General features: G+C 46.1%; 8 protein-coding genes across 8 annotated transcripts; 3 read left to right on the top strand and 5 right to left on the bottom strand.

The window, feature by feature from the left end:
* Positions 1-505: 505 nt before the first annotated feature.
* Positions 506-4,613, top strand: MCYG_06730 (Na+/K+-exchanging ATPase alpha chain; the record flags this gene model as incomplete). The annotated part of the gene is made up of 14 exons (XM_002844720.1): positions 506-699; positions 755-828; positions 903-1,442; positions 1,492-1,762; positions 1,816-2,056; positions 2,117-2,499; positions 2,558-2,843; positions 2,900-2,959; positions 3,014-3,476; positions 3,536-3,592; positions 3,713-3,764; positions 3,862-4,051; positions 4,121-4,382; positions 4,447-4,613. The coding sequence occupies 14 exons, from the start codon at positions 506-508 to the stop codon at positions 4,611-4,613; spliced, it is 3,240 nt and encodes a 1,079-aa protein (XP_002844766.1).
* Positions 4,614-5,010: 397 nt separating this feature from the next.
* MCYG_06729 (conserved hypothetical protein) lies at positions 5,011-6,621 on the bottom strand (the record flags this gene model as incomplete). Its single annotated transcript, XM_002844719.1, has 1 exon — positions 5,011-6,621. The coding sequence occupies one exon, from the start codon at positions 6,619-6,621 to the stop codon at positions 5,011-5,013; it is 1,611 nt and encodes a 536-aa protein (XP_002844765.1).
* An 811-nt stretch (positions 6,622-7,432) lies between these two features.
* Positions 7,433-7,981, top strand: MCYG_06728 (cupin 2; the record flags this gene model as incomplete). Its single annotated transcript, XM_002844718.1, has 1 exon — positions 7,433-7,981. One exon carries the CDS (start codon positions 7,433-7,435, stop codon positions 7,979-7,981), a length of 549 nt encoding a protein of 182 aa, XP_002844764.1.
* A 173-nt stretch (positions 7,982-8,154) lies between these two features.
* On the bottom strand, positions 8,155-9,320 carry MCYG_06727 (conserved hypothetical protein; the record flags this gene model as incomplete). Its single annotated transcript, XM_002844717.1, has 4 exons — positions 8,155-8,689; positions 8,747-8,871; positions 8,928-9,090; positions 9,148-9,320. 4 exons carry the CDS (start codon positions 9,318-9,320, stop codon positions 8,155-8,157), a joined length of 996 nt encoding a protein of 331 aa, XP_002844763.1.
* Positions 9,321-9,759: 439 nt separating this feature from the next.
* Positions 9,760-12,901, bottom strand: MCYG_06726 (uncharacterized protein; the record flags this gene model as incomplete). Its single annotated transcript, XM_002844716.1, has 9 exons — positions 9,760-10,284; positions 10,345-10,856; positions 10,916-11,159; positions 11,216-11,297; positions 11,358-11,569; positions 11,633-11,875; positions 11,934-12,031; positions 12,094-12,736; positions 12,806-12,901. The coding sequence occupies 9 exons, from the start codon at positions 12,899-12,901 to the stop codon at positions 9,760-9,762; spliced, it is 2,655 nt and encodes an 884-aa protein (XP_002844762.1).
* A 3,657-nt stretch (positions 12,902-16,558) lies between these two features.
* MCYG_06725 (uncharacterized protein) lies at positions 16,559-17,320 on the top strand (the record flags this gene model as incomplete). Its single annotated transcript, XM_002844715.1, has 1 exon — positions 16,559-17,320. The coding sequence occupies one exon, from the start codon at positions 16,559-16,561 to the stop codon at positions 17,318-17,320; it is 762 nt and encodes a 253-aa protein (XP_002844761.1).
* Positions 17,321-17,727: 407 nt separating this feature from the next.
* On the bottom strand, positions 17,728-18,903 carry MCYG_06724 (uncharacterized protein; the record flags this gene model as incomplete). The annotated part of the gene is made up of 1 exon (XM_002844714.1): positions 17,728-18,903. One exon carries the CDS (start codon positions 18,901-18,903, stop codon positions 17,728-17,730), a length of 1,176 nt encoding a protein of 391 aa, XP_002844760.1.
* Positions 18,904-19,489: 586 nt separating this feature from the next.
* On the bottom strand, positions 19,490-22,898 carry MCYG_06723 (conserved hypothetical protein; the record flags this gene model as incomplete). The annotated part of the gene is made up of 3 exons (XM_002844713.1): positions 19,490-19,703; positions 19,757-22,589; positions 22,655-22,898. 3 exons carry the CDS (start codon positions 22,896-22,898, stop codon positions 19,490-19,492), a joined length of 3,291 nt encoding a protein of 1,096 aa, XP_002844759.1.
* Between the last annotated feature and the right edge of the window lie 198 nt (positions 22,899-23,096).

The following is a 23,096-nucleotide window of genomic DNA, read 5'->3' as shown; positions in this document are numbered from 1 at the left end:
TTAGTTTCCTATGGTGTTCGCGTATGGACATATGCGTTTCAACGCCCTTTTTGATATCCCTCGAACCCACTGATTCCCCTTGCTGCGCCACGTCTAGATCTAGCTATAAGCTAGATAGCCTGAGAGAAAGTCAAATTACTATGAGGGATTTTACTCAGAGCTACATACATAGTAGTATCCCGGAATAATGTCCCGGCATCCCCAAGGAGAGGCTCAGCTGTGGCAGCCCTGGTTCCCACGTTAATTTGGCCATAACGTGAGTGACACGGAGGTTTATGGTGAAGTAAGTAGCTATTAACTGCTGGAGGCAATTGTAAGCTGAAAGGCCGACTTTCGCTATGCTTCTTCTGTTCTATATGATGATTGTGCTAGTGATATGTACGGCTGTAGCCGATGTTGCATTGAAATACACTATATAAAGGCACTGCTGGGAATACCATCTCATCACTCTATTTCACTTGCTTACCTTGTATCTCTCGCATTTTGTGGTTTTCTCTAGTCCAAAATGACGGCTGAGGGTGAGGCCGAAAAGGCTCATGTGGATTCCGGCATGCGTATTCGTTACGCAGATGAGGAACAACCTCAGGAAACCGGACGTATTCCCTTGCATAGAAAGACATCGGTTGGCTCCATGTCTATTCGAAGTGCACGTAGGGTTGTTTCGCCAGAAATTGTCCTTCCGATTGCATATCGTACCCTGTACGTAATCCATGCCTTGGTTGTCTCTTTACCGCTTACTTACTTTAATTAATAGTTCTTATAACGTCGAAGAGTCAATCCAAAGAGCGAATGAGCCACCTGTTAAAGGAGCTGCGCAGATTGTTGATGGTGTGGCCTATCCGTCTCTTACCCTCTCAGCTGATTGAAGGTACAGTTTTGCTGACCTCATATTGATATTCTAGGTATATCAGGGTTGGACTGGCATTCTGCTACGGTTGGCAACTTAGTATCACGACTGAATACCTCGATTTCCCAAGGTCTATCTACAGATGAAGCTCAGAAACGTATCGTCGAATATGGCAAGAATGCACCCACCCGGCCTCGTACCGAATGGTTTCGCAAGATCATGGGATACTTCTTTGGCGGGTTTGGAATCTTGCTTTTGACTGGATGTATTCTTGTCTTTATCGCCTGGAAACCCTTAGGAGACCCCCCAGCCCTCGCAAACCTAGCATTGGCTATTGTTCTCCTAGCGGTCTTCTTCATCCAAGCCAGTTTCAATGCCTGGCAGGACTGGTCATCCTCGAGGGTCATGGCTTCTATTACCACTATGCTTCCTGATGACTGCACTGCTATTCGGGACTCTGCTACCGTTGTAGTATCGGCTATTGACCTTGTACCTGGAGATGTGATTACAATTAAACAGGGAAACAAGTTACCTTCTGATATCCGATTTGTGGAGGTGTCATCCGATGCTAAGTTTGATAGGTCCATCCTAACTGGTACGCTCCCATATACCATCCCGATTACGATATTTACTAACTCCTTTAGGTGAATCGGAACCTGTGGATGGGACGGTTGAATCTACTGATAAGAACTTTTTAGAAACTCGCTGCATCGGCCTTCAGGGAACACATTGCGTTTCTGGTACCGCTACTGGCATCTGCATTGCAACAGGAGACAAAACTGTTTTTGGCCGCATAGCCAACCTAACAAACAAGCCGAATCGTGGACTTACACCAATCCAAAAGGAAATATTACGCTTCGTCTTGATAATAGTTAGCTTCATTGCCTCTGTCGTGATACTTGTCGTTGTTGTCTGGTATAGTTTATTATTCTCTCACATTACCGCTTCATCTTATTAATGTAGTCTAGGGCTGCATGGCTAAGAAAAGCACACCCCGACTGGATCAACGTGCCACTACTCATAGTCAACTGCGTGAGTATCGGCATAGCTTTCGTTCCGGAGGGTCTTCCCGTCGCCGTCGCGTTGAGTCTAACTATCGGGGCCAAAATCATGAGAAAGAATAATATTCTTTGCAAGTCCCTTTCAACGGTAGAAACTCTAGGATCCGTGTCTGTTATTTGCTCCGATAAGACAGGAACTCTGACGAAGGTAAATAATATAATGAATACCCCTGACCTTATGGGAAGTTATTAATTTACGTCTCTACAGAATGAAATGTTCGTGACCAACTGCTTTGCGGGCGGGCATGAATACGGAGCAGATGATGCCAAGAAGTTCTTTGGAAGCAGATGCAAATCTCAATATAATAATACTGCTCTCGAGCGCACTCACATTCTCGGTGCTCTCTGCAATGCTGCTGAGATAGATGCGTCAACTCTCAAGCTTCCGGCGCAGTCAATGAAAATTCACGGAGATCCCACGGATCAAGCTATACTACGATTCTCCGAATCCATGGAGCCTACCCAGCAACACAAGATGAAGTGGAAAAAGGTCTTTGAGATTGCTTTCAGTAGCAAGAATAAGTTTATGATCCGAGTTATGTCCCCCATAGCGCTGGGGGACTCAGATAATGCTGAACCAAGCTCAGAGATGTAAGTCTTTTATTTATTTTGATCTCACTACCTCATACTTATTACTTATGATTTCTAGGGAACTATCTATAAAAGGGGCGCCAGATATCTTGTTATCACGCTGCCATACGGCTCTTCAAAGCGATGGCTCGATTGCTCCGTTATCTGATACGGATAGAGAAACTATTGAAAGAGCAAAGGATGAGTGGTCTACTGAAGGAAAGAGAGTGGTACTAGTCGCCAGAAAAGGTGTCACTCAGGCTATTAGAAACTCTCTGAAAACGGCCCAGGCAGAGAAATCTGTCACAGATTTCGCAATGTCTGGTTTGACTTTCGTTGGAATGTGGGCGTTGATTGATCCACTGGTTCGTCACATAACGAAGGCTCTTTAAGGAAATCTAGCTTCTAACGAGCGATATAGAGGGATGAAATCCCAGATGTGATCAAAACTCTACGTGGGGCTGGCATAAGAATACTGATGGTGAGATTGCTGCTCGTTTTGCATGGCTATTACTTTTCTAACTGTATCCTACAGGTGACGGGGGATTTTAAACTTACAGCTCAAGCCATTGCGGTGAACTGTGGGATAATCAAATCTCAGGGTGCCTTGGTTCATTCCATTGACAATTTACGCCGTGACTTTGCAATAGAGCTACATGGCAAAGAGGAAGAGCAAGAACGTCCACTCGTCATCAGTGGACCGGAGTTGATTACCCTCAACGATAATCAGTGGCACCAGCTCTGTACTTACCAGGAGATCGTCTTTGCCAGAACAACGCCTGATCAGAAACTGCGAATTGTAAAAGAATTCCAGTCTCGAGGTAATATAGTGGCTATGACAGGCGATGGTGTAAATGATGCACCAGCCTTGAAGGCTGCAGATGTTGGGGTAGCACTGGGTAGTGGGTCCGACATAGCTATCGAGGCTGCAGATATGGTCCTATTGGACTCATTCGCCGCTATCGTTGAGGCTGTTAAATATGGCCGTGTCACCTTTGGTGAGCTTTTATTCCAAGTCTCTTTGGAGAATTTATTGCCTTTGCTAATCTCCCAATAGACAACTTGAAGAAAACTATCTGCTACCTTCTACCAGCCGGGAGCTTTAGCGAGCTTTGTAAGTTTGTGTACACCCTAACATTATTGGTCAGATAAGGAGTGAGGGCTGTCTGTCGGCAAATTCTAACTCTCGTACGAAGGGCCTGTCCTGGCAAGTACCTTCCTCGGAATTCCCCAGGCTTTATCGTCATTTCTTATGGTATTTTCTCCGGTTTTATACTTGCTCTGAAGTAAATAGCGGACACTAACTGGTAAATAGGTCATTATTTGGTAAATACCATCCGAAGCTGCGTGTTTGCAATGCCAATTGACTAATTTTCTTTGTAGTTTATTCACTGATGCTGCTGGCTCTATTACGCTATCTTATGAACAACCAGAGATGGATGTTCTCCTTCGCCCCCCGCGCAATCAGAAAACAGACCGACTTGTTAATAGCCGCTTTATTCTCCATGCTTACGGTTTCATTGGCGTGTATGAGTGCCTGCTCTCATTTATCATGGCTTTCTGGTATATGTCTGTAAGTCATCTCGGTATCTGTGATAGAAGGGAAATAGTCTATGACTTATACATTAATTTGCTTAAATAGAGACGTGGGATTCCATTTAGTGCCATGCTTCTCAAGTTCGGCAAAATGGACCCTCAATATGACCCTTCATATGTCACTGAAATATCCAACAAGGCATCTTCCATCTATTTTGTTAACCTTGTTATTCTACAATTCTTCAATTTGCTAGCTACCCGAACTCGGAGACTGAGTATATTCCAACAGCCACCGATATTCAATAAACAAACACAGAACCCTCTCCTCTTTGTGGCTATGCTATTTTCACTTATGATCATTTTCATCTGTGAGTCAAGCCCATCACTAACAATAATTTTCTTGCCCTCGTATAACTGACATTGGCCTGAAAGTCTGCTATATCCCTGGAGTTCAGAACACTGTGGCTACGGCAACGGTTCCAGTGGAGCATTTCTTTCTTCCTATAGCTTTTGGGTTAGGTCTCCTCCTGCTAGATGAGACAAGAAAGTATTTTGTTCGCAAATACCCGAAGGGCTTATTGGCAAGACTTGCTTGGTAGGCGATATGGGCATTAATGAGAGATCAAAAATATTGGTTTCCGGGGCGGTGATTTTGAGAATGAATGAAAGTACAATGAAACGAGCCGATTTATGTTAGAGAGCATTGATAGGATTTTGGCGGTTAGCTTGACATACTTCCTTGTTATGAATATCTTAAACGAATATAGTTAAATTTTTTTTCTATTATCAATATATATTATTCTCTCCTCGTGTGGTATAAACCCCTTCATAAAAAAAACATCAAAATCAAAATAGCTCCGGGTATCAGCCGTCTTTCACTGTGACCGGCCACCTATACTTCGCCTGGTACTCCAAGGATTTCGCAAAATGACCAAAAAATATATGTACCGAGATGAAAAGGTATGGTTGTTTGTGGTCGTGAGCACAGCCACTTCCTCATTTCTTCTTTTTTCGTATTAGATTACCAGCTAGAACATTCACAGAAGGTGCGCTGGGCGCCGGCTGTCCTTGGGTTCCGGTATTCGTATCCTGCTCAGTTGGTTTCGAGCCTTCTGATACTACTTGGGTGGACGCTGCATGAGGAGGCGCGTTTGTACTTTCACCCAAGACTATGGAGTTTGTGCTAGGTTGTCTTTTTCTTTTCCGAACCAGCCCATCCCTGAGTACATTTGTGGCCACTCTGGGTCCCGCAGTGGAAGCTGGTGGTTGTGATCCGGGTATGGGTGCTTTCCCAACGATTCTCAAGCCTCTGTTGCCGCACCCACTCAAAGAAGAAAGCTTTTCAATCCATAGCTTTGTGTTCACGGTGGAGTCCTCTTGGTTGGAAAAATCGAAATCTAGAAGATAGTCTGCGAGAGCTTTATAATCACTGTTGCTGATCTGAATTATTGAGTCATCAACATTTGTAGTGGTCTTCAGCGAATTTTTGTTAACATCTTTTTCCTCTGTCTCTTGGTCGATATTGGTGGTTTGACTCTGGGTTGCTAAATTGGCTTCGGTAGATGCTTGTCCCGAGCTCGCGTTGATGGTGACAGGTGAAGGTTTGACAACCATCCAAAGGAATCCAACTAGCCTCCCAGCTGAGCACTCCTGACGATACGACATCATTTCCCAGAATTGGTCGAGAGTTTTCACGCTATGCCATCGCCCAGAGTTTTTCAAGTTATGAGGGGGGTTTTCATCAGTTATTTCGTCATCGAGGTCAATTAGAAACCGCGCTTTGGGGTCATCAGGGAACCGAGGAACTAGACACCGTGGAGGCGCATCGGGATAGGAACAAATTTGGTGGAGAGGATAATTAAGTCTCCAGTGGCTGCCAGGATTATTAATGGCCCTTTCTCTTTCTGGGAGAAAATTTCTTGTCTCAAATGTATCACAGCCGGGGACGATAAGATGTGCCGTAACATGTTGTGCGGGGGAGGTAGGGGTAGGAGGCCTGGATTGACTGTGATCACTTTCTCGCTCTATGGATTGCATAATAGGGTCAATCACACGGCACCACCATTTTATCAGCCCCCGATCATCCAGAATATGTTTCCCCTTGTTCTCTGAGCTTCCTGGGAAGAGGTATTGATCCTGAGCTCGTGCGAATAGGGAGAGAACAAGGGTTATGTCAGGCTTCTGGTAAATGCGAACAAGATGGTATAAAAATGTGCTTAAGACATTCCTAGTCAATGAGTATGCTGCTGGTGAGTTTGGATCATGGTTTAAGAGAGAGAGATAGCCGGTAGAATCAGCTTTAGACACAAAGAGAGTTGATAACTTGTCTGTTGTGTATACCAGCACCTCAATTGCAAAGACAAGCAGCTCATTGTCATCTAAGGCATTTCCACTCTCCGTCTGTTGGCCTGTTCCTTTCTCATAGTCTGGATTGATTGAGACAGCTAGGAAATGCCGTTTGCATATAGTTGGCTCATCAGGTTCACCTAGCGGAGGTGAGAAAATCGGTGGACATGGAGTCGAAGCATCAACAACATGCCTGACCACCAGATTTACACCCTTACGGATGGCCTGGCTAAGTGCTTCCTCTAGTGTCAAAGGACTCATGGAAATAGGATGCAGAAAAGGCACATAGAGTTATCCACAGATGATGTATAGAACTGCTCTGATATAATGAACAGAGAAACTTGGTTGGTTCAAAAGCCGCGATCGATCCGATCGATATTAGTAAGCTCTTAGTAAAAAAGAAGCTTATTAAGCAGATATGTTAGTCAGCAAGGTACAGAAACATCAACGCCAAATCGAAGTTAAGACACGACAAACCAAGCAACCAACCTGAAAGGACTTGACATGTTACTGGACATTATTCTACTAGACTCCTTTATAAAGACTAATATAGATTTTATGTTGTGATGACACTGAGTTCTGAACCATGACACAACACATAAGGTGAGAGACAGAGTAACTAACGCCAGGATCTGAGATGACTGGAGCAAGGGCTTAATCTGGGGCTTGTCAAGTCTTGACGGCTACATACCATCAGGATACTTATACTTCTTCCTTACACCCGCGAATTGCTATAGGTAATCCTAGCCGGGCAAGTCCTCTGAATGCCTCCTATGATGGGTCCAACCTTGGGATACCCCTTACTATGTATGCGCGTGAGCCATGTTCTGCGGATACCAACCACCACGGCTCCTGCATACGGCCTTTCATCTAATTGGAGCCAGGTGGTTACTCACAGGGAAGTCTGGGCGTATATGCATGAGCAGGTTAGGGTCTATCGGCTCGCACCACTAAATATTTAAAGCAGTTCTCCCCGCATCCCATCCCCTCGATCTGATCCTTCAAAGCGATTCACACCACCAGCAACATACCAAGCAACCACCGTTCAAGCGAGCCATAAGACACCGAAAAAATGTCCCTCCTACCTACCGTTCGTCGCATTGTGACGGGCCACAATGCCCAGGGAGAAGCTATCTTCGATTCCGATGCCCAACTCGCTCCCTACAACCCCGCTACTCCTGGTCCCGACCCCGCCAAAGAGGGAGATATGGGTTTCACCACCGTGTATCGCACAACCAGTGCTCCTGCCGACTGCACGAATCCATGGGTTGATATTCATAACAAAACTGTCGACTTGGCGGATAAGACCGGTACAACGTTGCGAGTTGTCGACTTCGCGCCCGGAGTTCCTGGCCTGATGCATCGAACTGTTAGTTTGGACTTTGCTATCATTTTAAACGGCGAGATTGAACTGGAACTTGATAATGGCGTTACCAAGATGGTGAAGCAGCATGATATTGTGGTGCAGAGAGGTACTATCCATTCGTGGAACAACAAGTCCAATGAAAATGTGCGGGTCCTGTTTGCTCTCCTCCCATCAGAGCCGGTTAAGGTGGGCGACAAGGAGCTGGAGAGTACTCCTTTACCTAAATTCTTACTTGGCGGAGGTGCAGACTCCTGAGTGATCTCTTCTCGACTGAGATTAGGCTCATTCATGCCGTGGGATGCTTAAGGTTATCTTAAATACCATTTATGATAATGATAACCTAGATCTCTATTCGAAAATTATATAATATTATATTGAGATGTTATAAGGCATAGTAAACATGAAACATTGACATAGCAGAGTCTCTTCTAGAAGAACTCCTTGGCAGCATGGACATCATCTGCGTTCAACAAGGCCACACCTTCTTTCCAGAGGGTCCTCCACAGCTCATTTCTCACACGAATTGGCCAACCGGGAGTCTCCCAGTACCTGACACCAATACCCTTAGTTTTTGCCTTTTTGATCTGGTCACGAATAGCTTCAAGCTGAGTGCTGTTAAGCGGGTTCTCGCCATCACTAGTAATTTCCCCAACAACCTCCATGAGACTGGTGGAAGCAATTGGTGAGATGAGGGAAGTGAAGCCAGTCAAGTCCTTGAGCGGCCCATCATAGAAGTAGTCTCGGTCTGCAACCGAAACAACCTGGTTGAGTGGCGTACCGCCAGTTCCAATGACGGTGACTGCGCCCGGGACCATGGTCTCATTGTTTTGGATTTTAGTCAGGTAGTTGGCGTCACGGAGTGGCTGTAGAGCCTTGACGATATGAGGCCAGGCCTTCTCACCAGAGTTCTTGACATCGATCCAGAGATAGAGGGTTTGACCTGCAGAAGCGTCGAATACACCGCTGTTTATTATTTTAGTTGATGCAATAGTTGGTGAAGATGGGAGAGCCCCGACTTACTGTCTGGTAGGGCCATTTACAAATGGGCTCTTGGGGTTGGTCTTCTTGAGGACGCCCATGAGAGGGTCGATGTAGAGGGACTGGAGGGTACGTTCCTTGGACAAGGCTGATTCCTCATGCCCAACCTGGTTCGTTACATCGTCAGAGGGTATTCATGCCAAGTTAACATGACTTCACGTACATAAAGAGTGTCGTTGAACAGGAAGACATCGGCTTCAATGGAGATACAGCCGACAGACAACGCTAATTGAAGGTCAGTACTGTCTGAATCATCCGTAATAATAGCAGAAATAGATATTAGCTGTATCGTACCGGTATAGAAAGGGACATCTCTCCAGTAATCGCTATTAAAGAGCTAGTTAGCTGCCGTCATTCTACCGCCATGAAGACACACCACTTACTTGTGAGAATGCACCGGGATAGGAATGATACCGCGAGTCACGTCCGTTGGATATCTGTAGATGGGACTTCGGTCTGTGTTTATCAGGATGTTTTGTAGTGGTTCAGATATAGCACTGGCAGGCTCAAGGAAGACCGCGAGCAGTGCGGCAGAGGTAAGAAAGGATGACTTCATCTTCACTATAAGCCGACTCTGTATCGCAAAGAAAAGAACGACTTGGGCTCGCAGTTCGATATCCGGAGCGGGCGGCCTTTATATAAACAGAGCAGCGAAAAATATATAACCCTAGATTTAACGTATCCATGGATGTAATAACTAGACGAACATGGATGTTTGCTTGCCAATTGGTTTATCGCGGCTTTCCACGTGTGAGGCTGGCTATGGGCCGCTAAATTGTTATTTAGTTACAGGGAGGCAAAATACGAAGAAGGCCGACGGGGGTATTAGAATATCTTAACTGGTATACGAAGAAAAGTAGAAGATGGTAGCAAAGCAAGATGGGCCGAGCGAGTGACATGATACAGCAGAGAAAACGACAGTCGTAAAAGCAAGGCAACTCGAATATAAAAGAGCAAGACGGTGGATGGAATAAAGAGAGACTATCAAAGATATGCTAAACCTCTCTCACCCGGACGGTGCCTCCTGGCTCTTCTCGTCCTTCCTGGCTGTTACTATTACTTCGGCCTGTGATGTTCAGACTCCCAATTCGCTGCACCAGGCTGCTCCCCACGGCATCAACCGCGCCCTTGGGAGCAAGTAGCGTCGGCCCCTGTGCTGCCGTCTCTTGTACTCTGAATAGCTTGATGGATGTCCCGTTCCAGACACCCACGGTTCCCGGAGTCGAGTTGGCAGCCGATCCCACGACCATTTCGCTAGCAAAGATAAACCCCCAGAGAAGCGACTCGTACCAGCCGAGAGAGAGAGGCGACCATTCGAACATGTGCACGCGGATGGGTGATGGCTCAGCTAGTATCGATCTAATCTGCGGAGCTGCGGCGAAGGATGGGAGCTCTGATATCAGAGTCCGAGCTTCTGGGTTTAGTGAGGACTCAAGGGCGACCGCGGGGATGCGATGTGATATCGCTGATATCACGGTCAGAATAGTGTGAAGGGGGAGTTCGGGTACCCAGGTTTCAATCTGTTTTTTGTCTTTCATCAGTATATGTAACATCATATCAGAGCTGGGGAGAACACTTACCCATGCTGACGTAGGCACAAAGCCACGAGCATTCGTGGTGACGGTGGGGGCATAGCTGTTTAGACTCGTCATGCTGTTTTGGCGGGAAAATGTCGGCTGGCCTGCTGGCATCTTGCCTCGTGCTTTTTCAGACAAACCTCGAAGCTGGAGAGGGACAGACTCATCCAGTGGTGATACAGGTGCTGAGCAGAAACTTTCAGCAGTCGGAGAAGTTACTTGAGAAGCAGGTTGGCCACCATCTCCCTCTTCGTCTGAATCATCGTCTCCAATGGCAAATGTCCCATCTTCCTCTTCCGGGACATGACTTAAAGGCCGCCTCCCGTTTCCTGCCTCATAGGAGTCTCTTGCATGGGTGCGAGAGTTAGTTGAGAAATCACCACTAGAACTAGAAGTAGCTTTCCGCAGTTGATTCTGTTGCTCTATTTCCTGCTGGCCACTCTCTAGAGTGAACGCACGTAGAGATTCGAACCGGTGCCTGGATTTGAGCACAACATAGACCATATATGCGTTTTCTATTCGTTGTTAGCAGTAAAAAAGGTAGGATGGAGATTGGAATGGTGACTGCACTTACTACTAAACTGATGCTCCAGGACGGTATTTATGAATTCAAGGAGGGAGGATAGAAGGAGATGGTTGGTCTCATTGGCCAAAAGGAAACTCGGGGAAGACATTGAAACGAACAGTTGAAGAATCTTGAAGGCACAGGCTGGGGAGAGCCGTTGGGCGTAAGCTGCTACATTGTTGATGATGGCGAGGAGAGCTGGGTATACGGCATCTAGTTTGCCTTTACTGGTGGTCATGAGGGTATGGATGGACTATCCGCTGTTAGATCGAAGGAATCACTACCGAAATCATCAAAAAGTAAACTCACAATGATCAAAAAGTCACCGTAAGTGCCACCGAAATTCTCCAGCCGTATGCTAGGTGGCAGAGTATCCTGAGCCTCGAATTTCCTAAAAAGATTTTTCCCAAAGTTCGGTTCAACGCTCAATGTTTGAAGCAAAAAGACGCACATCTTGACCAAGCCATTTTTGGACGGGTCCGTCTTATACTCGATTGCGTAGAAAGTGCAAATGACGATAAAATCATGGGCGCGATTAGAGTCTACAATGAACGATCTGAACCGTTTGTTGCACTGGACCATTTCCCAGAATAGCATGAGCATCTCTGGTGCCCATTTTATTGATTTCTGGCTTCCTGGCAGATATGAGGAGGTTGCTTGCATCTAGGAATATTGTTAGACGAAACAAATATAGTAGTAGGAAGGCTTAAAGAGTGCCCAGCGTACCGGCTGATTCAGTATTCTAGTCATGCCTTCGACTAGGAACTGGAAATCTTGAGGCTGATGCAGCCTTCCGAGAAAATGGCGATAGTAGTTCTTAGGCAGAGCACCACGGCCGTCTTCTGGGATAGGGTAAAGAAGGAGGGCGAGTAAGAATTGTAGACAGTAAATGACGAGTATCTGCTTGGGATCTTTCCAAACAACATGATCGTATGGTAACCGCCATGGTGTAGGGTTATATTTAATTGTCTGGGAACCACGTCAGCTATGATATTATTCCTGAAGTGCAAATGTGGGAGCACCATACCGTATTCAGCAGAGAGCAGAGTAGAGACATGACCAGCTTCTTCTCACCACATGTAACGAGGTAAGTGAGAGACTTCACTCCCTTCACGGGTAAAAGGTCTTGACTAGAGTGTTAGCTGGGATGGAACAGTTGTTTTTTTGGGGCAATAAACCACACATACTTGGTTGCATGTACATAGACTGGCCGGTAATGGTGAGCAGCAGCCTCAGCACCTCAGTCCGATTGCTTTCCAGCTCCTTATTCGAGCCCATTGCAGTATTGCACCCTACACCACTCTGCCATATAGAATACACCACTTTTCCCTTTGACGCCGGCACCTGTGGTATTGTAAACCCGCTGAAGAATAGCAAGTCTAAAAGCGTATCCAGCAGTTCCTCAGCAAGCGGTTTGACATCTTCGTAATCCTCCCTTGCTACCCCTCTCCTGCCAGTCTGTCCATTTCCTTCCTCCTCGTCATCTTCATGGCGGGATTCATCAAAAAGCACTCGGGACGACAACTGCGCCTTGCGAGACAATTTCCGTCTCCTCCTCCAGAAGAACTCATCTTCCCACTCCTCCAAGTTATCAGTCTCGTAGATATACGGCAGCAAACGTGTCAGGATACGGATACAGTTCAGCGCGTCCTTTGCAGGTGCAATCTCAGGGTCGGGGAACGATGGGTGGTGACGTAGCGCAACCAGACGGGAGCATATTGCAAGTAATAGAGTCTCTAGATTGGATAACGACGTATCGCGGGTTCGCCGTATGTCTACGGGCGAGAACAGACTGAAGACATCTTCGACCGACTCTGGCAATTCCCAGAACTAAATGAGTTGGTACACCAGGTCAACAACGCCCGCTCCGTAAGCTCTGGGGAAGTTTAGGATACGTACCCCAGTCCAATACTGATCGTCTGGAGGGATGTTGGCCTGCTCAGAGAGTCGGAAAATGCCTTGTTTAAAGACCAACTTGGACTCCGAGGCACCCATGGCCGGGCAACGCAAGAGAGTGTTGACGAGGTTGAGATAGTTGATGGGCAGCTTCGTGAGTACAAAACTGGGAGTTGTGGCGTCTTGTTTGAGGCTAGAGAGACAAAAACTGCGCCAAGTTGAAACAGCCAGCAACAAGGCCAGATATTCATTTGTTCACTTGTTCATCTAGCTAACAAACGTTTTATTCAAAGAGTAGGTTTTCTTGTCTGTTAGTTGGTTAATATTTCGAAGATGCCACGGTGTTACTTGTTAGATACCATAGACATACATATCCATGGGCAGCGAAGTTTGGACATCCCACCTCCAGAGGACATTCGAGGTATCCTTTCTGTGGTAGATACTAGACAGTTATTTTTTATGTCACTGTCATTTATGTCATTAACAGGTGAAACAAGGATGTGTTTTATGTAAATATCTGATACTGCGCTGCCTTGGCCATAACCCTTAGACATATTTGATATCTCCTATGAGATCTCGTTCTCCCTGGTTTAGTTGTTTTGATTCAGTTCAAGTGTGTTGACAGTAGTTGAGAGGCTCCTATGCTATAGAACCAGGCAGGCCTTCTCCTCGCTGAACCCATTATATAGTTACAGAAGACGGAGCATGCCGATAAATATATCAGTCTTAAAACTTCGGTAGCTAAAGAACCAGTAATAGCACAGGAATATTATTAACATCTGTCAATGTCAACTCGAGTATTTCTTTTTTTTTCTTCTTCTCTCCTTTTTACCCGCTCTAGATCAAGTACAAGCCATGCAACAACCCGTCTGTTTGATGCGTGCATATAAACCTGCCACTGTGGTACATGTAAGAGGCGTTGGAAGCCGTGCGACCTGAAGATCCGGTACAAACTTGTTATCCTCCGTACCACATAGGGTTGGCTGTATACATAACTAGTATGTGCCTTTTTTTTTTCCTGCTCCTTCAGGTGGAACCGCGGATGACGCATGATCCCTGCAACTCTAAGGCCTTTTTTTAACCTCACCTCTTCCTCTCGCCATTTTTCACCTTCTCATCTCTTCATCCCTCTCACCGAACGTCATCTCGACGTAAGGACATAAGTTCTTGCTGCTGGATGGATATTCCGCTGGTGACGGTTAGACTCAGACATACCCGCCGAGAGCAAAGTCACAGACGACAACCTCTTCTTTGCTCGAACTTCCCTCGACTCCCTCAATCCACGACCTGCGACACCTCTCAAAACCAAAGATATCGACCTAGTCGAGACAATACCATCTGCTTTTGCGGATGTCTACCTTGTTTGTGAAGCCTGGTGTCCATAAGAAGACCGTGGAAGAATTTATGCGTCCACCGCTATTCGGTTTATTTTGGCCTTGGATATCAGACTGGGCCGGGCTTGGTGGACGATATATGGGATGTCAGGTGTACTCCATGAGCCGTCTCGCGCGGTTATTTCTGGCTTTGTATTTTTGCTATACCATATTTTTCGTATTTCATACATAAAACACTGTGATATCTGGATATCACAGTATATTTTTGTTGTCTGTTAAACTCTCCAAGTGTTATACCTTATCGAGGACCCCGAACTTGATATCCCTCTGTACTTTACCTCCTGGCCCTAAACATATTATGTGATCTAAGATCCAGGTTTTGTCTCCCATATCCACGGCAAGTGCAGACATGAACTCTTTCAAGCTGGTAGGAGCTTCATGTATGGGAGTAAATCCTCATCTTCTTGGCTCCCTGGCCGAAGTCGAACCCACATCCGTAGGAAAGCCATATAGGAGAACATATATACCACTAGACTACCCCAGAGAGTAATGTGTGGTACTGGTCATTAACTGCCTCTGGATAAATGGACTCTTACAGCCCCTTCTGAAGGCTCTCAGGATGCTGTATTATACCACAGACAACTAACAGAGTCTGGAAGATGAAAAAAAATACACATATAGAGGTAGGCCATGAACATCAAACTGGTTCCTTGCCTTGCCCTATCTTCCTCTATACTGTGTGGTAGAATGGGGGATACAACTTTCCAGGAGATCCCTTATAAGGTCCCTTAGGTTTGTGTCTTGCACCGAAACCCGCTGGCCTGGTCTAGTTGGTAAGCGCTGTGGTTATGGCGTAATTCCAGATTGGAGGTACTTGTCGAGAGATGTGTGCTAGCAAACCGATCCTGGTAGTATCCCACAGTGGCTGCCCACTAGATGTCTGAGAAATGCGGGCGTAGGAGAACAACCAAGTCATCGCGACCGAGTTTTCGTAGGGATTACTGCAGAATCCTGAGCTTTTTTGACTACTTTTTACATCTTCTCCCCGATATCACCTTTTTTTGGCCCCTAACCTGGCTTTCTTAAAGTGTCTTCGAGATGCCGTCGAGCCGCCGCGTTATGCGATGCTCCTTTTGCACATTTGTCCGTCTGCATGGCTGCCCAAGTACCGTCTGAAGGCACCTGGACACCGTGGGTTCGAGTCCCGGCACTCGCCGAGCCACCCCCATTTTTGTAAATTCAACCTCCCCCCCGATCAGTCTCTTTTTTGCTGGATATGAAATGTATAGATTTCAAGGATAAATACACCCTTTTCAGCATTCCAATATCACCTCTGGATGCCGAGTTATTAGAAAAGGGGCGTTTTCCACTATGTTTTTATATTCACTGCACCATGCATATCACCAAGGTTTTCCCCTTCCATACAAATAATCTGATGTCTATTCTCTGCAAAGAAACAGCAATTCTTATACTCTAAGAGATTGAAAAGCGAAAAGGCACTGATAATAATAGTAGGAGTGAAGTTTGCTATATTTGTTTGCTATTTTGCTCCTGCATTTCCTCTCTAGGAGCTGCCTTTTCTCTCGCTATCAACAACAGCGACCGTGTGCACTCACCACCCTATTATCTCGGATATCTACACACCACGTCGTATATTCCCTTCTCCCGACATTGGATTCCACTCCCAGAGAACTTTATATGCCCAGGATGCAGTCAGTTACTGTGTACGTAACTATTTAAAGTCCAGTAAGTGCTGGGGGGGCTGTGAAGAAGCCCACTTACCACTTTAACACTTTTCACTAGCCTCCGCTGACTGTAATATAGCTCACGAAGAGGCTGAATGAATATCGAGGTCATCTCTTCTCTTTTATGGTCGTGCGTCGGTAGGCTGGGGTCTGTTATTTCGAAATATCACCTTTGGCGTCCCCTGCTAGCAACTGGCGACAAGTTACATCCCACAACCTATGTTCAACACCGGAGAGACCCTCATACTTTGCTTGCCAGACCCTGCTCAGAGATGTGTGTTTAAACAAGGAGATCAAAACAATGGGGGTTGATAAAAGATATTGTTCACTGTGCCATTCATGGACAAAGGTAAGGCTCGCTCCATTTCTTTACTAGCATATGGAACATTACAACCCTTCTATGTGATAATCTAGATATTGTTGTGTCCCTGTTCATTCCCCTTGCCTTATATCTAGCCTATATCTATCTGGCCTTGCTCTGGTCAGGAGTCACTCCACCACCCTACAAGCCTGAGCATCGCAAGTGAAGAGCATAGAGCTGATCCGGCTGCCCTCAGTATCAACATAGCGGCCGTGGTTTACTCTACATATCCCAGATATTCAACATTTTTACTTGTCTATTTCGAAAGAGAAATACTACAACTAAAGACATACCACAGCCCCAGCCTTGTTCTGCGATGGAGTCCACCTTTCCTCCTTTACCACCGCACCTCGAAGCGCAAACCCTAGAAGTCACTCTTACTAAGAACTGCCCTCATCCTTCACATAACACGTCCCAATCTTCTGAGGATATGGAAGCAGAAGCAGTATCATCTCCTGCATCAAAATACTCAGATCCAAGCGACATCTCTACAAATGACCCACCCGCAAGTTTGCTGGAGCACTCCCCACCTATAACCGAAACGACAGCCAGCTATGACAGTGAAGACATATCAGAAACAGACTCAGACTCTATAGAGATCCTCATCGATGAAGGAGATATTTTCTCCAAACCGTTCAACATGTCTTTCATATCAGTGGCCAGCACTGAGCTAGTCGACGACCTTGACGAAGGGAGACTATTATCTCTGCTAATCGAGGCATATGACCTGATTTGCCCAAACGAACTCCGGACAGGAATTGAAGATGGAACAATTAGCTTGGACTTATCACTTGAGGATGATTGCGAGTGTGATGAAGAAGCTAGCTACGATACCGAAGAAGAGCTCGAAGAGAAGGTAATGGCAGAAAATGATAGACCTGGAGTGCATGAGGGGAAGCGCTTCATCGATGGTATATTTACCTGGATGAAGCGGGTTCCAGGCACCGATGAGAGTGAGCTGGCAGTTTCCCCGTCAGAGGATCCCTCGGAAAAGGAGTCTAGCTGTGATTTGAGAAGAAAATCTGGGAATAGCGATTTACATCTTGCTTATGAGACTTCTGAAGGGCCAAGTGTATAGATGCTTTGATGGATGGATGTCCATTCTTCTTGGTTACTATTTACCTTTGGAATATTGAATACTAAACTTAATCTTTGCAGCCATTAGATTATTTTATATCACAGTACCCCCAAAGTCTATGGGGGCGTGGATTTTCCCTTAATGCCGTTCGGGGAATATACGCCCGCAACTGGCACTTTGTGGTGACTTTGCATACATAGTAGGATTGAAGTGGGTTCCATGTCTATTTCTTCTAGTAATAACTTCCTATTGCATATCAATTAACCAAAAGAGAGGTGCAGTATAAAAAGAAAAGAGCAAAAACGATAACCAAACAATGCTCATTCCATTGAGAAGTCAGAATCCTTATTAGCTGGCTTTCGCCTTCAGAATAACCGTCAAATTCCATATTAAAGCTTTCATGATGCCTAATTGGGGCGACCTGAGGCTCCACTAGAATATTTTTCGTCTCCCATCAATTGTTTTAGAGACTTGTTCTTGGTGCCATACCCAAAGGGCCGGGAGGGCATGAGTGGCTCAGTGATGATGAGTTGGGAATGATCAAACAACGACACTTGTCGGAATTTGTTACAGTAACCCTTGGTATAACTGTCCTTTACATCCACGGCTGCATGTAGAGACACCGCGGCGTCACTAAGCGCGTCTCCTATCGGAGATTTTAGGGAAGTAAACCACTTCTTCTCCACCAAGTCAAGGACTCGATTTGCGTAGGGACAAACCGCCATAACCTTGGAGCCTTGAGCCGGGCTGCTGCAGTTACTTATCATCTTAGACATGCACTCGCGTGTAGTGACAGTATGCATTCCAAGCTGGCGCCATTGCCCGGTACGAATAGACATCCTGGGGCCACAGGGAGTTTCGTAGAAGCTAGCATAGTTGATAATCTGCCATTCTATATCATCAACTTTCCAACCCACGATATCGCATGTTCGGCGTAGCCAAGCTCTAATCCGACGAGCTTCTTCGAAGCTTGGAGTACATGTCTCATCCCATCCATGGTGATTGCCCGGAGGAACGTAGTTTAAAGGAAGGCTTTCCCGAGTGTTTTTATCGGATAGGATTGCTTGTGTAACCTTCGGCCAGAACACTTTTCCGTCATCCTTCACTGGTCGGCCGATATTATAGGCGTCTGGTGCAAAACATTTCCTGCAGTTGAGTATCTTGTGTATAGGCTCCATAACATCCACGTATTCAAATAACATGGAATAAACGCCAGATCTGGTGCCAGGTTCCAGGTCCACAAGTTTCGCTGCCTTCAACGCGATGCTCGAGACCTTTTCAATCATATGAATTTCTGGATGGCATGTAGTAAAATAGGTATCCACTGTCTGCTTAATAAAGTCGGACAAGAGCATATGTACTGCTGGTGAGGTATCTCTGTCGACGCTGCTCATCCACCGGTGGCCATGAGCGGTGTAATCCTTTATTTTCTGCTTTGTGGGAGGGCTAACTTCATGCTGGAGGATAACTTCTGCAGCGTGAATAGCCCAGCGAACAGTCTGCTCGTTGACAGGTCGCTTTGGCATGCCACTACGAAACCCGAGATCTGCCACCATGGAAACTGGATCTAAAGCCGCCGCCATAAGGATATATTCTGTTTCCACACCCGAAGAAGCTCTAGTCTTTAGAGCTAGGGGAAGGAAAGGGCAAAAGTAGCGAACGGCAAGCAGACCTAGAACCAAGTTAATGATAGTGGTAACGCATAAGCAGATGTAACGAGTGTGTTTAAAGATCGATTCTGGTCGCGTAGGAGCCCATCCCTTCACGTACTAACAATGAAGGGTATTTAAATCGTACCGAATTCTCCCCATAAGGCTCCTGCTTACTAGCAACTCAGGTGTCAGTAAGGAAGGCAGAGCTGCAGAATAAACAGTGGCAAAATATCCCCCAGAAGGGGAAAAAACATTGAGCATTCAATAATATACATGACAACGGTGCTAACAATGCTAACTAAGAAATGGAAAAGGGAAAGGGAGTAAGGTGAAGAAATATAAGTGTAGTCACTGAAATATATCAGTTGACGCTGATAACGAAGAAGTTTTGGGTAAGTGTATAAGCATTCAACTCCTCAAGGTATAATATATGCCATCTAAATCCATCGCTTAATTGGGGCAAGCGAGCTAGCAAAACAGTAAAATAAAATATAGTAATAATAGTAACATGGCGTTTTTAAGAGTCGTGAGAGTCGTTTCCCTCGCCGGTACTTGGTAAGGTTGAGGCGTCGCGGCTAGGGACAGCCGGTGATCCAGAATTAGAGGAAGGAGAGGATGTACTAGCCGCAATATGTTTTGCTTCAATTATTGAAGTAAGATGGCCTGCAAGTTCACTTCCACCATCGAGTTTTTCCAACTTTAACCGAAGGAATTGGACGTCGGACAACATCCTGATTGATATGTTAGCCGATGCGTATTATAGTAGTGTTAAACATCCACTTACCTTTGTCTAGCTTTCTCAGTTTTTAGTGGTGCCTGTTGGAATGCATCAGTCCATTGATCCTTGTAACTTGCAAAAACAGGGCCCATGATCATTGCAACAAGTGATTCTGGCAAATGCTTCGACAGGACCCTATGCAAAGTTCCAGTCTCCTTGGCCAAAACCTCCATGTAAGGGCTGACAGCATTGGTATTCGACTCCGCATCCCAGTCCATCTTCTTCATAGAGGTAACATGAACAGAGGCACGAGAACTCATGATATCAACAAGCTTCTCATGGATGCCAGATTGATGTTCTTGGTAAAGCCGCTTTACCTTATCGAACTCACCCATCACAGGAGTTGACGGGCAATGTCGGCGAATAAACTCCCGAACATAGGGAATAATTGCAATTATAAAGCTCAAGGATTGTGATGCAAGAGCAAGATGCTTGGTGGTGATATTTTTCAACCCAGCACTTTTTGTTGCTCCAGCACCAAGAATTAATTGCGAGGTCCTTGAATTGAACAATTTAAGGCAGTCGAGTAAAATAGGAGCGATGTCCGGGACCACGTTCGGTATTCCCGCCATGAAATGTTGAAACTCTTCGATGGCTTGCAGTATTAAAAATGCGGACTCTGGAAGAATAAATTTCTGTTCGTCGATAGTTGCACTTCGAACTCGTTCTTTGCTAGTCCCTGAGCCGTTTACAGCCGCCTCTTTGGAGTCTTGAGGTTGCTCTGAGTCATTTTCGCCAGTTCCCCAGATCCTAGAGGTTGCATTCCACACATCTGCATCGTGTGTGCTAGCCCCCAAAACACGGGATAGGAAGGTATTTTCGCGATCACCAAAATCTTTTGCATCCCATTTATCTAAATCCATAACCTGGACAATGCGATGTTTCCAGGCATCTCCAAAACTGGACATATAATTCTTGATATGAGTATCAACAACCGTTTTTAGAGCCGTGCCGCTCCTTCCCGAGATTGCCTCACATTCTTCTGCGAAAAGCCTGTTCAACGTGAAATATTGAAGAAATTGCTCAAGGGTGAAAAACTCGATCTGTCCACCTCGAACCTTTAACACCTTTACAATTTGTGATTGAACGATATCAACAGCCTGGCCAAGCAAGCTTGACATATCCAGTACTTGGAGGATCTCATCTCTTGCTAGGGTATTTGGTGACGGAACATTGGCCATTGTATCTAAGCTTTGCGAGCTTTGACTCCTAGTCGGAGATTTCACTAAGTTTGGTGAGCTCCCCAAATTGCTGGTGATATCAAGCAAGACCTTGACTTGGACACTGAGTCTACGCAACGCCTCACTAATGCCAGTATATATAGTAGTGAGCATCGAGAAAGCGTCATCCGGGTCCAAAGAGCGTAAGTTACGAGCCAAGATAGACGATTTTTCTTGTTGGCTCAGCTGTCTACCGCCATGTGTTGAAGCAGACATGATTGATTCATTATCCTCATCGGTCGAGCTAGGAAGATGACGACGAATTATATTCTTCATTTCCCGGAGAACCGCATTTTTGAAGGATGTAGCGCCTGTCATTGTATAGCGAGCTCGACCAAGTCCTGAGAGCTCCTTCTGTAGACACGACCGCATGTCGTTATCCACAGTCATGTAGGCTGGTGCACTGGGCAGAGTATTCCGTTGGCCACGACGAGTCCTTTGGAAAGCTACGCCAAGTCGAAGTAATGTCACTTCTGGAGAGGAGCTTTCGACATGCCGGCGAAGGTCTTCTAAAAGGATGTTTAAGAATCTGCCTTCATACCCAGCACCTATGTAAGATCGGAGCTGAGCAAAATCATCCGATGCACGATCAAGTGCATCAACTCCACGTAAGTCTATAATTCTATCTGTGTCCGTAAGGTATTGACGTGATTTGATCGGCCTTTCACCAACCAAGAGCCGCTCGACATCATCAAGTTCGTCAATGGCGTCTTCAAGGTCACCGCTATCTATAAGTTTCTCGCATTTCGATACGGAAGAAATGACTTCTTGTAGTTGACAAACCGCGTCCGCTAGTTTTCTCACGTTTTCACGTCGACGTTGGAGTTTGACTACCTTCAATCCTCCTTGGGCCATATCAGCGTCCAATTTTGCCAAGTCTTCGCGTAGGACTTTAATATTATTCACAGATGTTGCTGCTTCGGTATGGAGATCCCGCAGGGACCCTAGTGCTGAGAAAAAAGACTTCGAGGCTGTCGATATCGACGAAAGGAGGTGTATTTCCACTGTGTCTAGATACCATGAGAGCTTCTCCTGTAATATTGCGTTTGTGGCGAGGGCTTTTCTGCTAGGCCGTCGATCTGAAGTTGAGTCATCCACTGAACCAGGCCGCTCGGGACCTTTTGGAGAGCTGATAACCTCAGATCGCTCTGATACTATGTCGAATGTCCTGGGGTTTTCAAGCTGAAAATTTTCATCAAAATAAATGTTTGGTATTGTAGATAGCGGTGTGGGACAGAGTGCCGACCTATGGCTGGATGAAGGCCGAGATCGCTGCGCAGAGGAGTCAAGAGGCGTGGATGAAAAAGACCCTGACTGACGCCCATCGAGCGCCTTACTGAGTATCTGGTCAAGTTCCGGCGATGCCAAAGATGGTGTATTTCTTCTTATTATACTCGGGTCATGGTCTCCATTTTCCTTTGCGTGGTATAACGCATCGTATAACGACCCAACTTGCAATAGATATGGCTGAAAGGACGCAGAATCGACATGTGGAATATTCGTCAGGGTAACCGGAGGTATATCGCGAGCCGAAGGTGGTTTATAGCCACTAGGGGGTGCAGAAGTATGGGGAAGCAGTCCAGTCCGGACAATTGGAGGTTGAAGAAGGGTAGAGATTGCTACCGGTAAAGATAACTGTTAGCTAGGACCCCGCTTAGCAATACTTCAGAAGCCAAACACGTACCATTTTGCCCGGCTTCCGCTATCGATCCGTGCTGTTGCCGCTGCTGTAGTAATGGCGGATGGAAGGATGATCCCAAGCTTGTAATCGAGCTTGCATTGGAGCTCCTGCGAGACCCATATCGGGGCCGTGGTACAGGTTTGTTACCGTTCTCTGGTTGTGGAAAGGGGGCCTGGTGTGACACGGAGGACTTTGGAGACGATAATGGTAAGCTATCCACCGATCTTCTAGAGTCTGGCGAGGTCATGTCGGACCCGGAGATCATGTGGCAGCAATTAGGGCCTTGTTGTCATGACGGCAGGTTAGGGGCCGATGAACGGGGTTGCCTAGCATCCAGGGGGCACAAGTTTGGACGCTCGATTCTCGGTTCTCAGTTCATAGCACAACGTAGAATGCAGATGTCAGAAGGAGTGGTTAGGTGGTTGGAAGTATGAAGGATTGATTG

This window comes from Microsporum canis, genomic scaffold (assembly GCF_000151145.1).
Source record: "Microsporum canis CBS 113480 supercont1.6 genomic scaffold, whole genome shotgun sequence".
In the NCBI taxonomy this organism is placed as follows: Eukaryota; Fungi; Ascomycota; class Eurotiomycetes; order Onygenales; family Arthrodermataceae; genus Microsporum; species Microsporum canis.
Note: the sequence above shows the minus strand (reverse complement) of the source record. Positions and strands in the feature narration are given on the sequence as shown.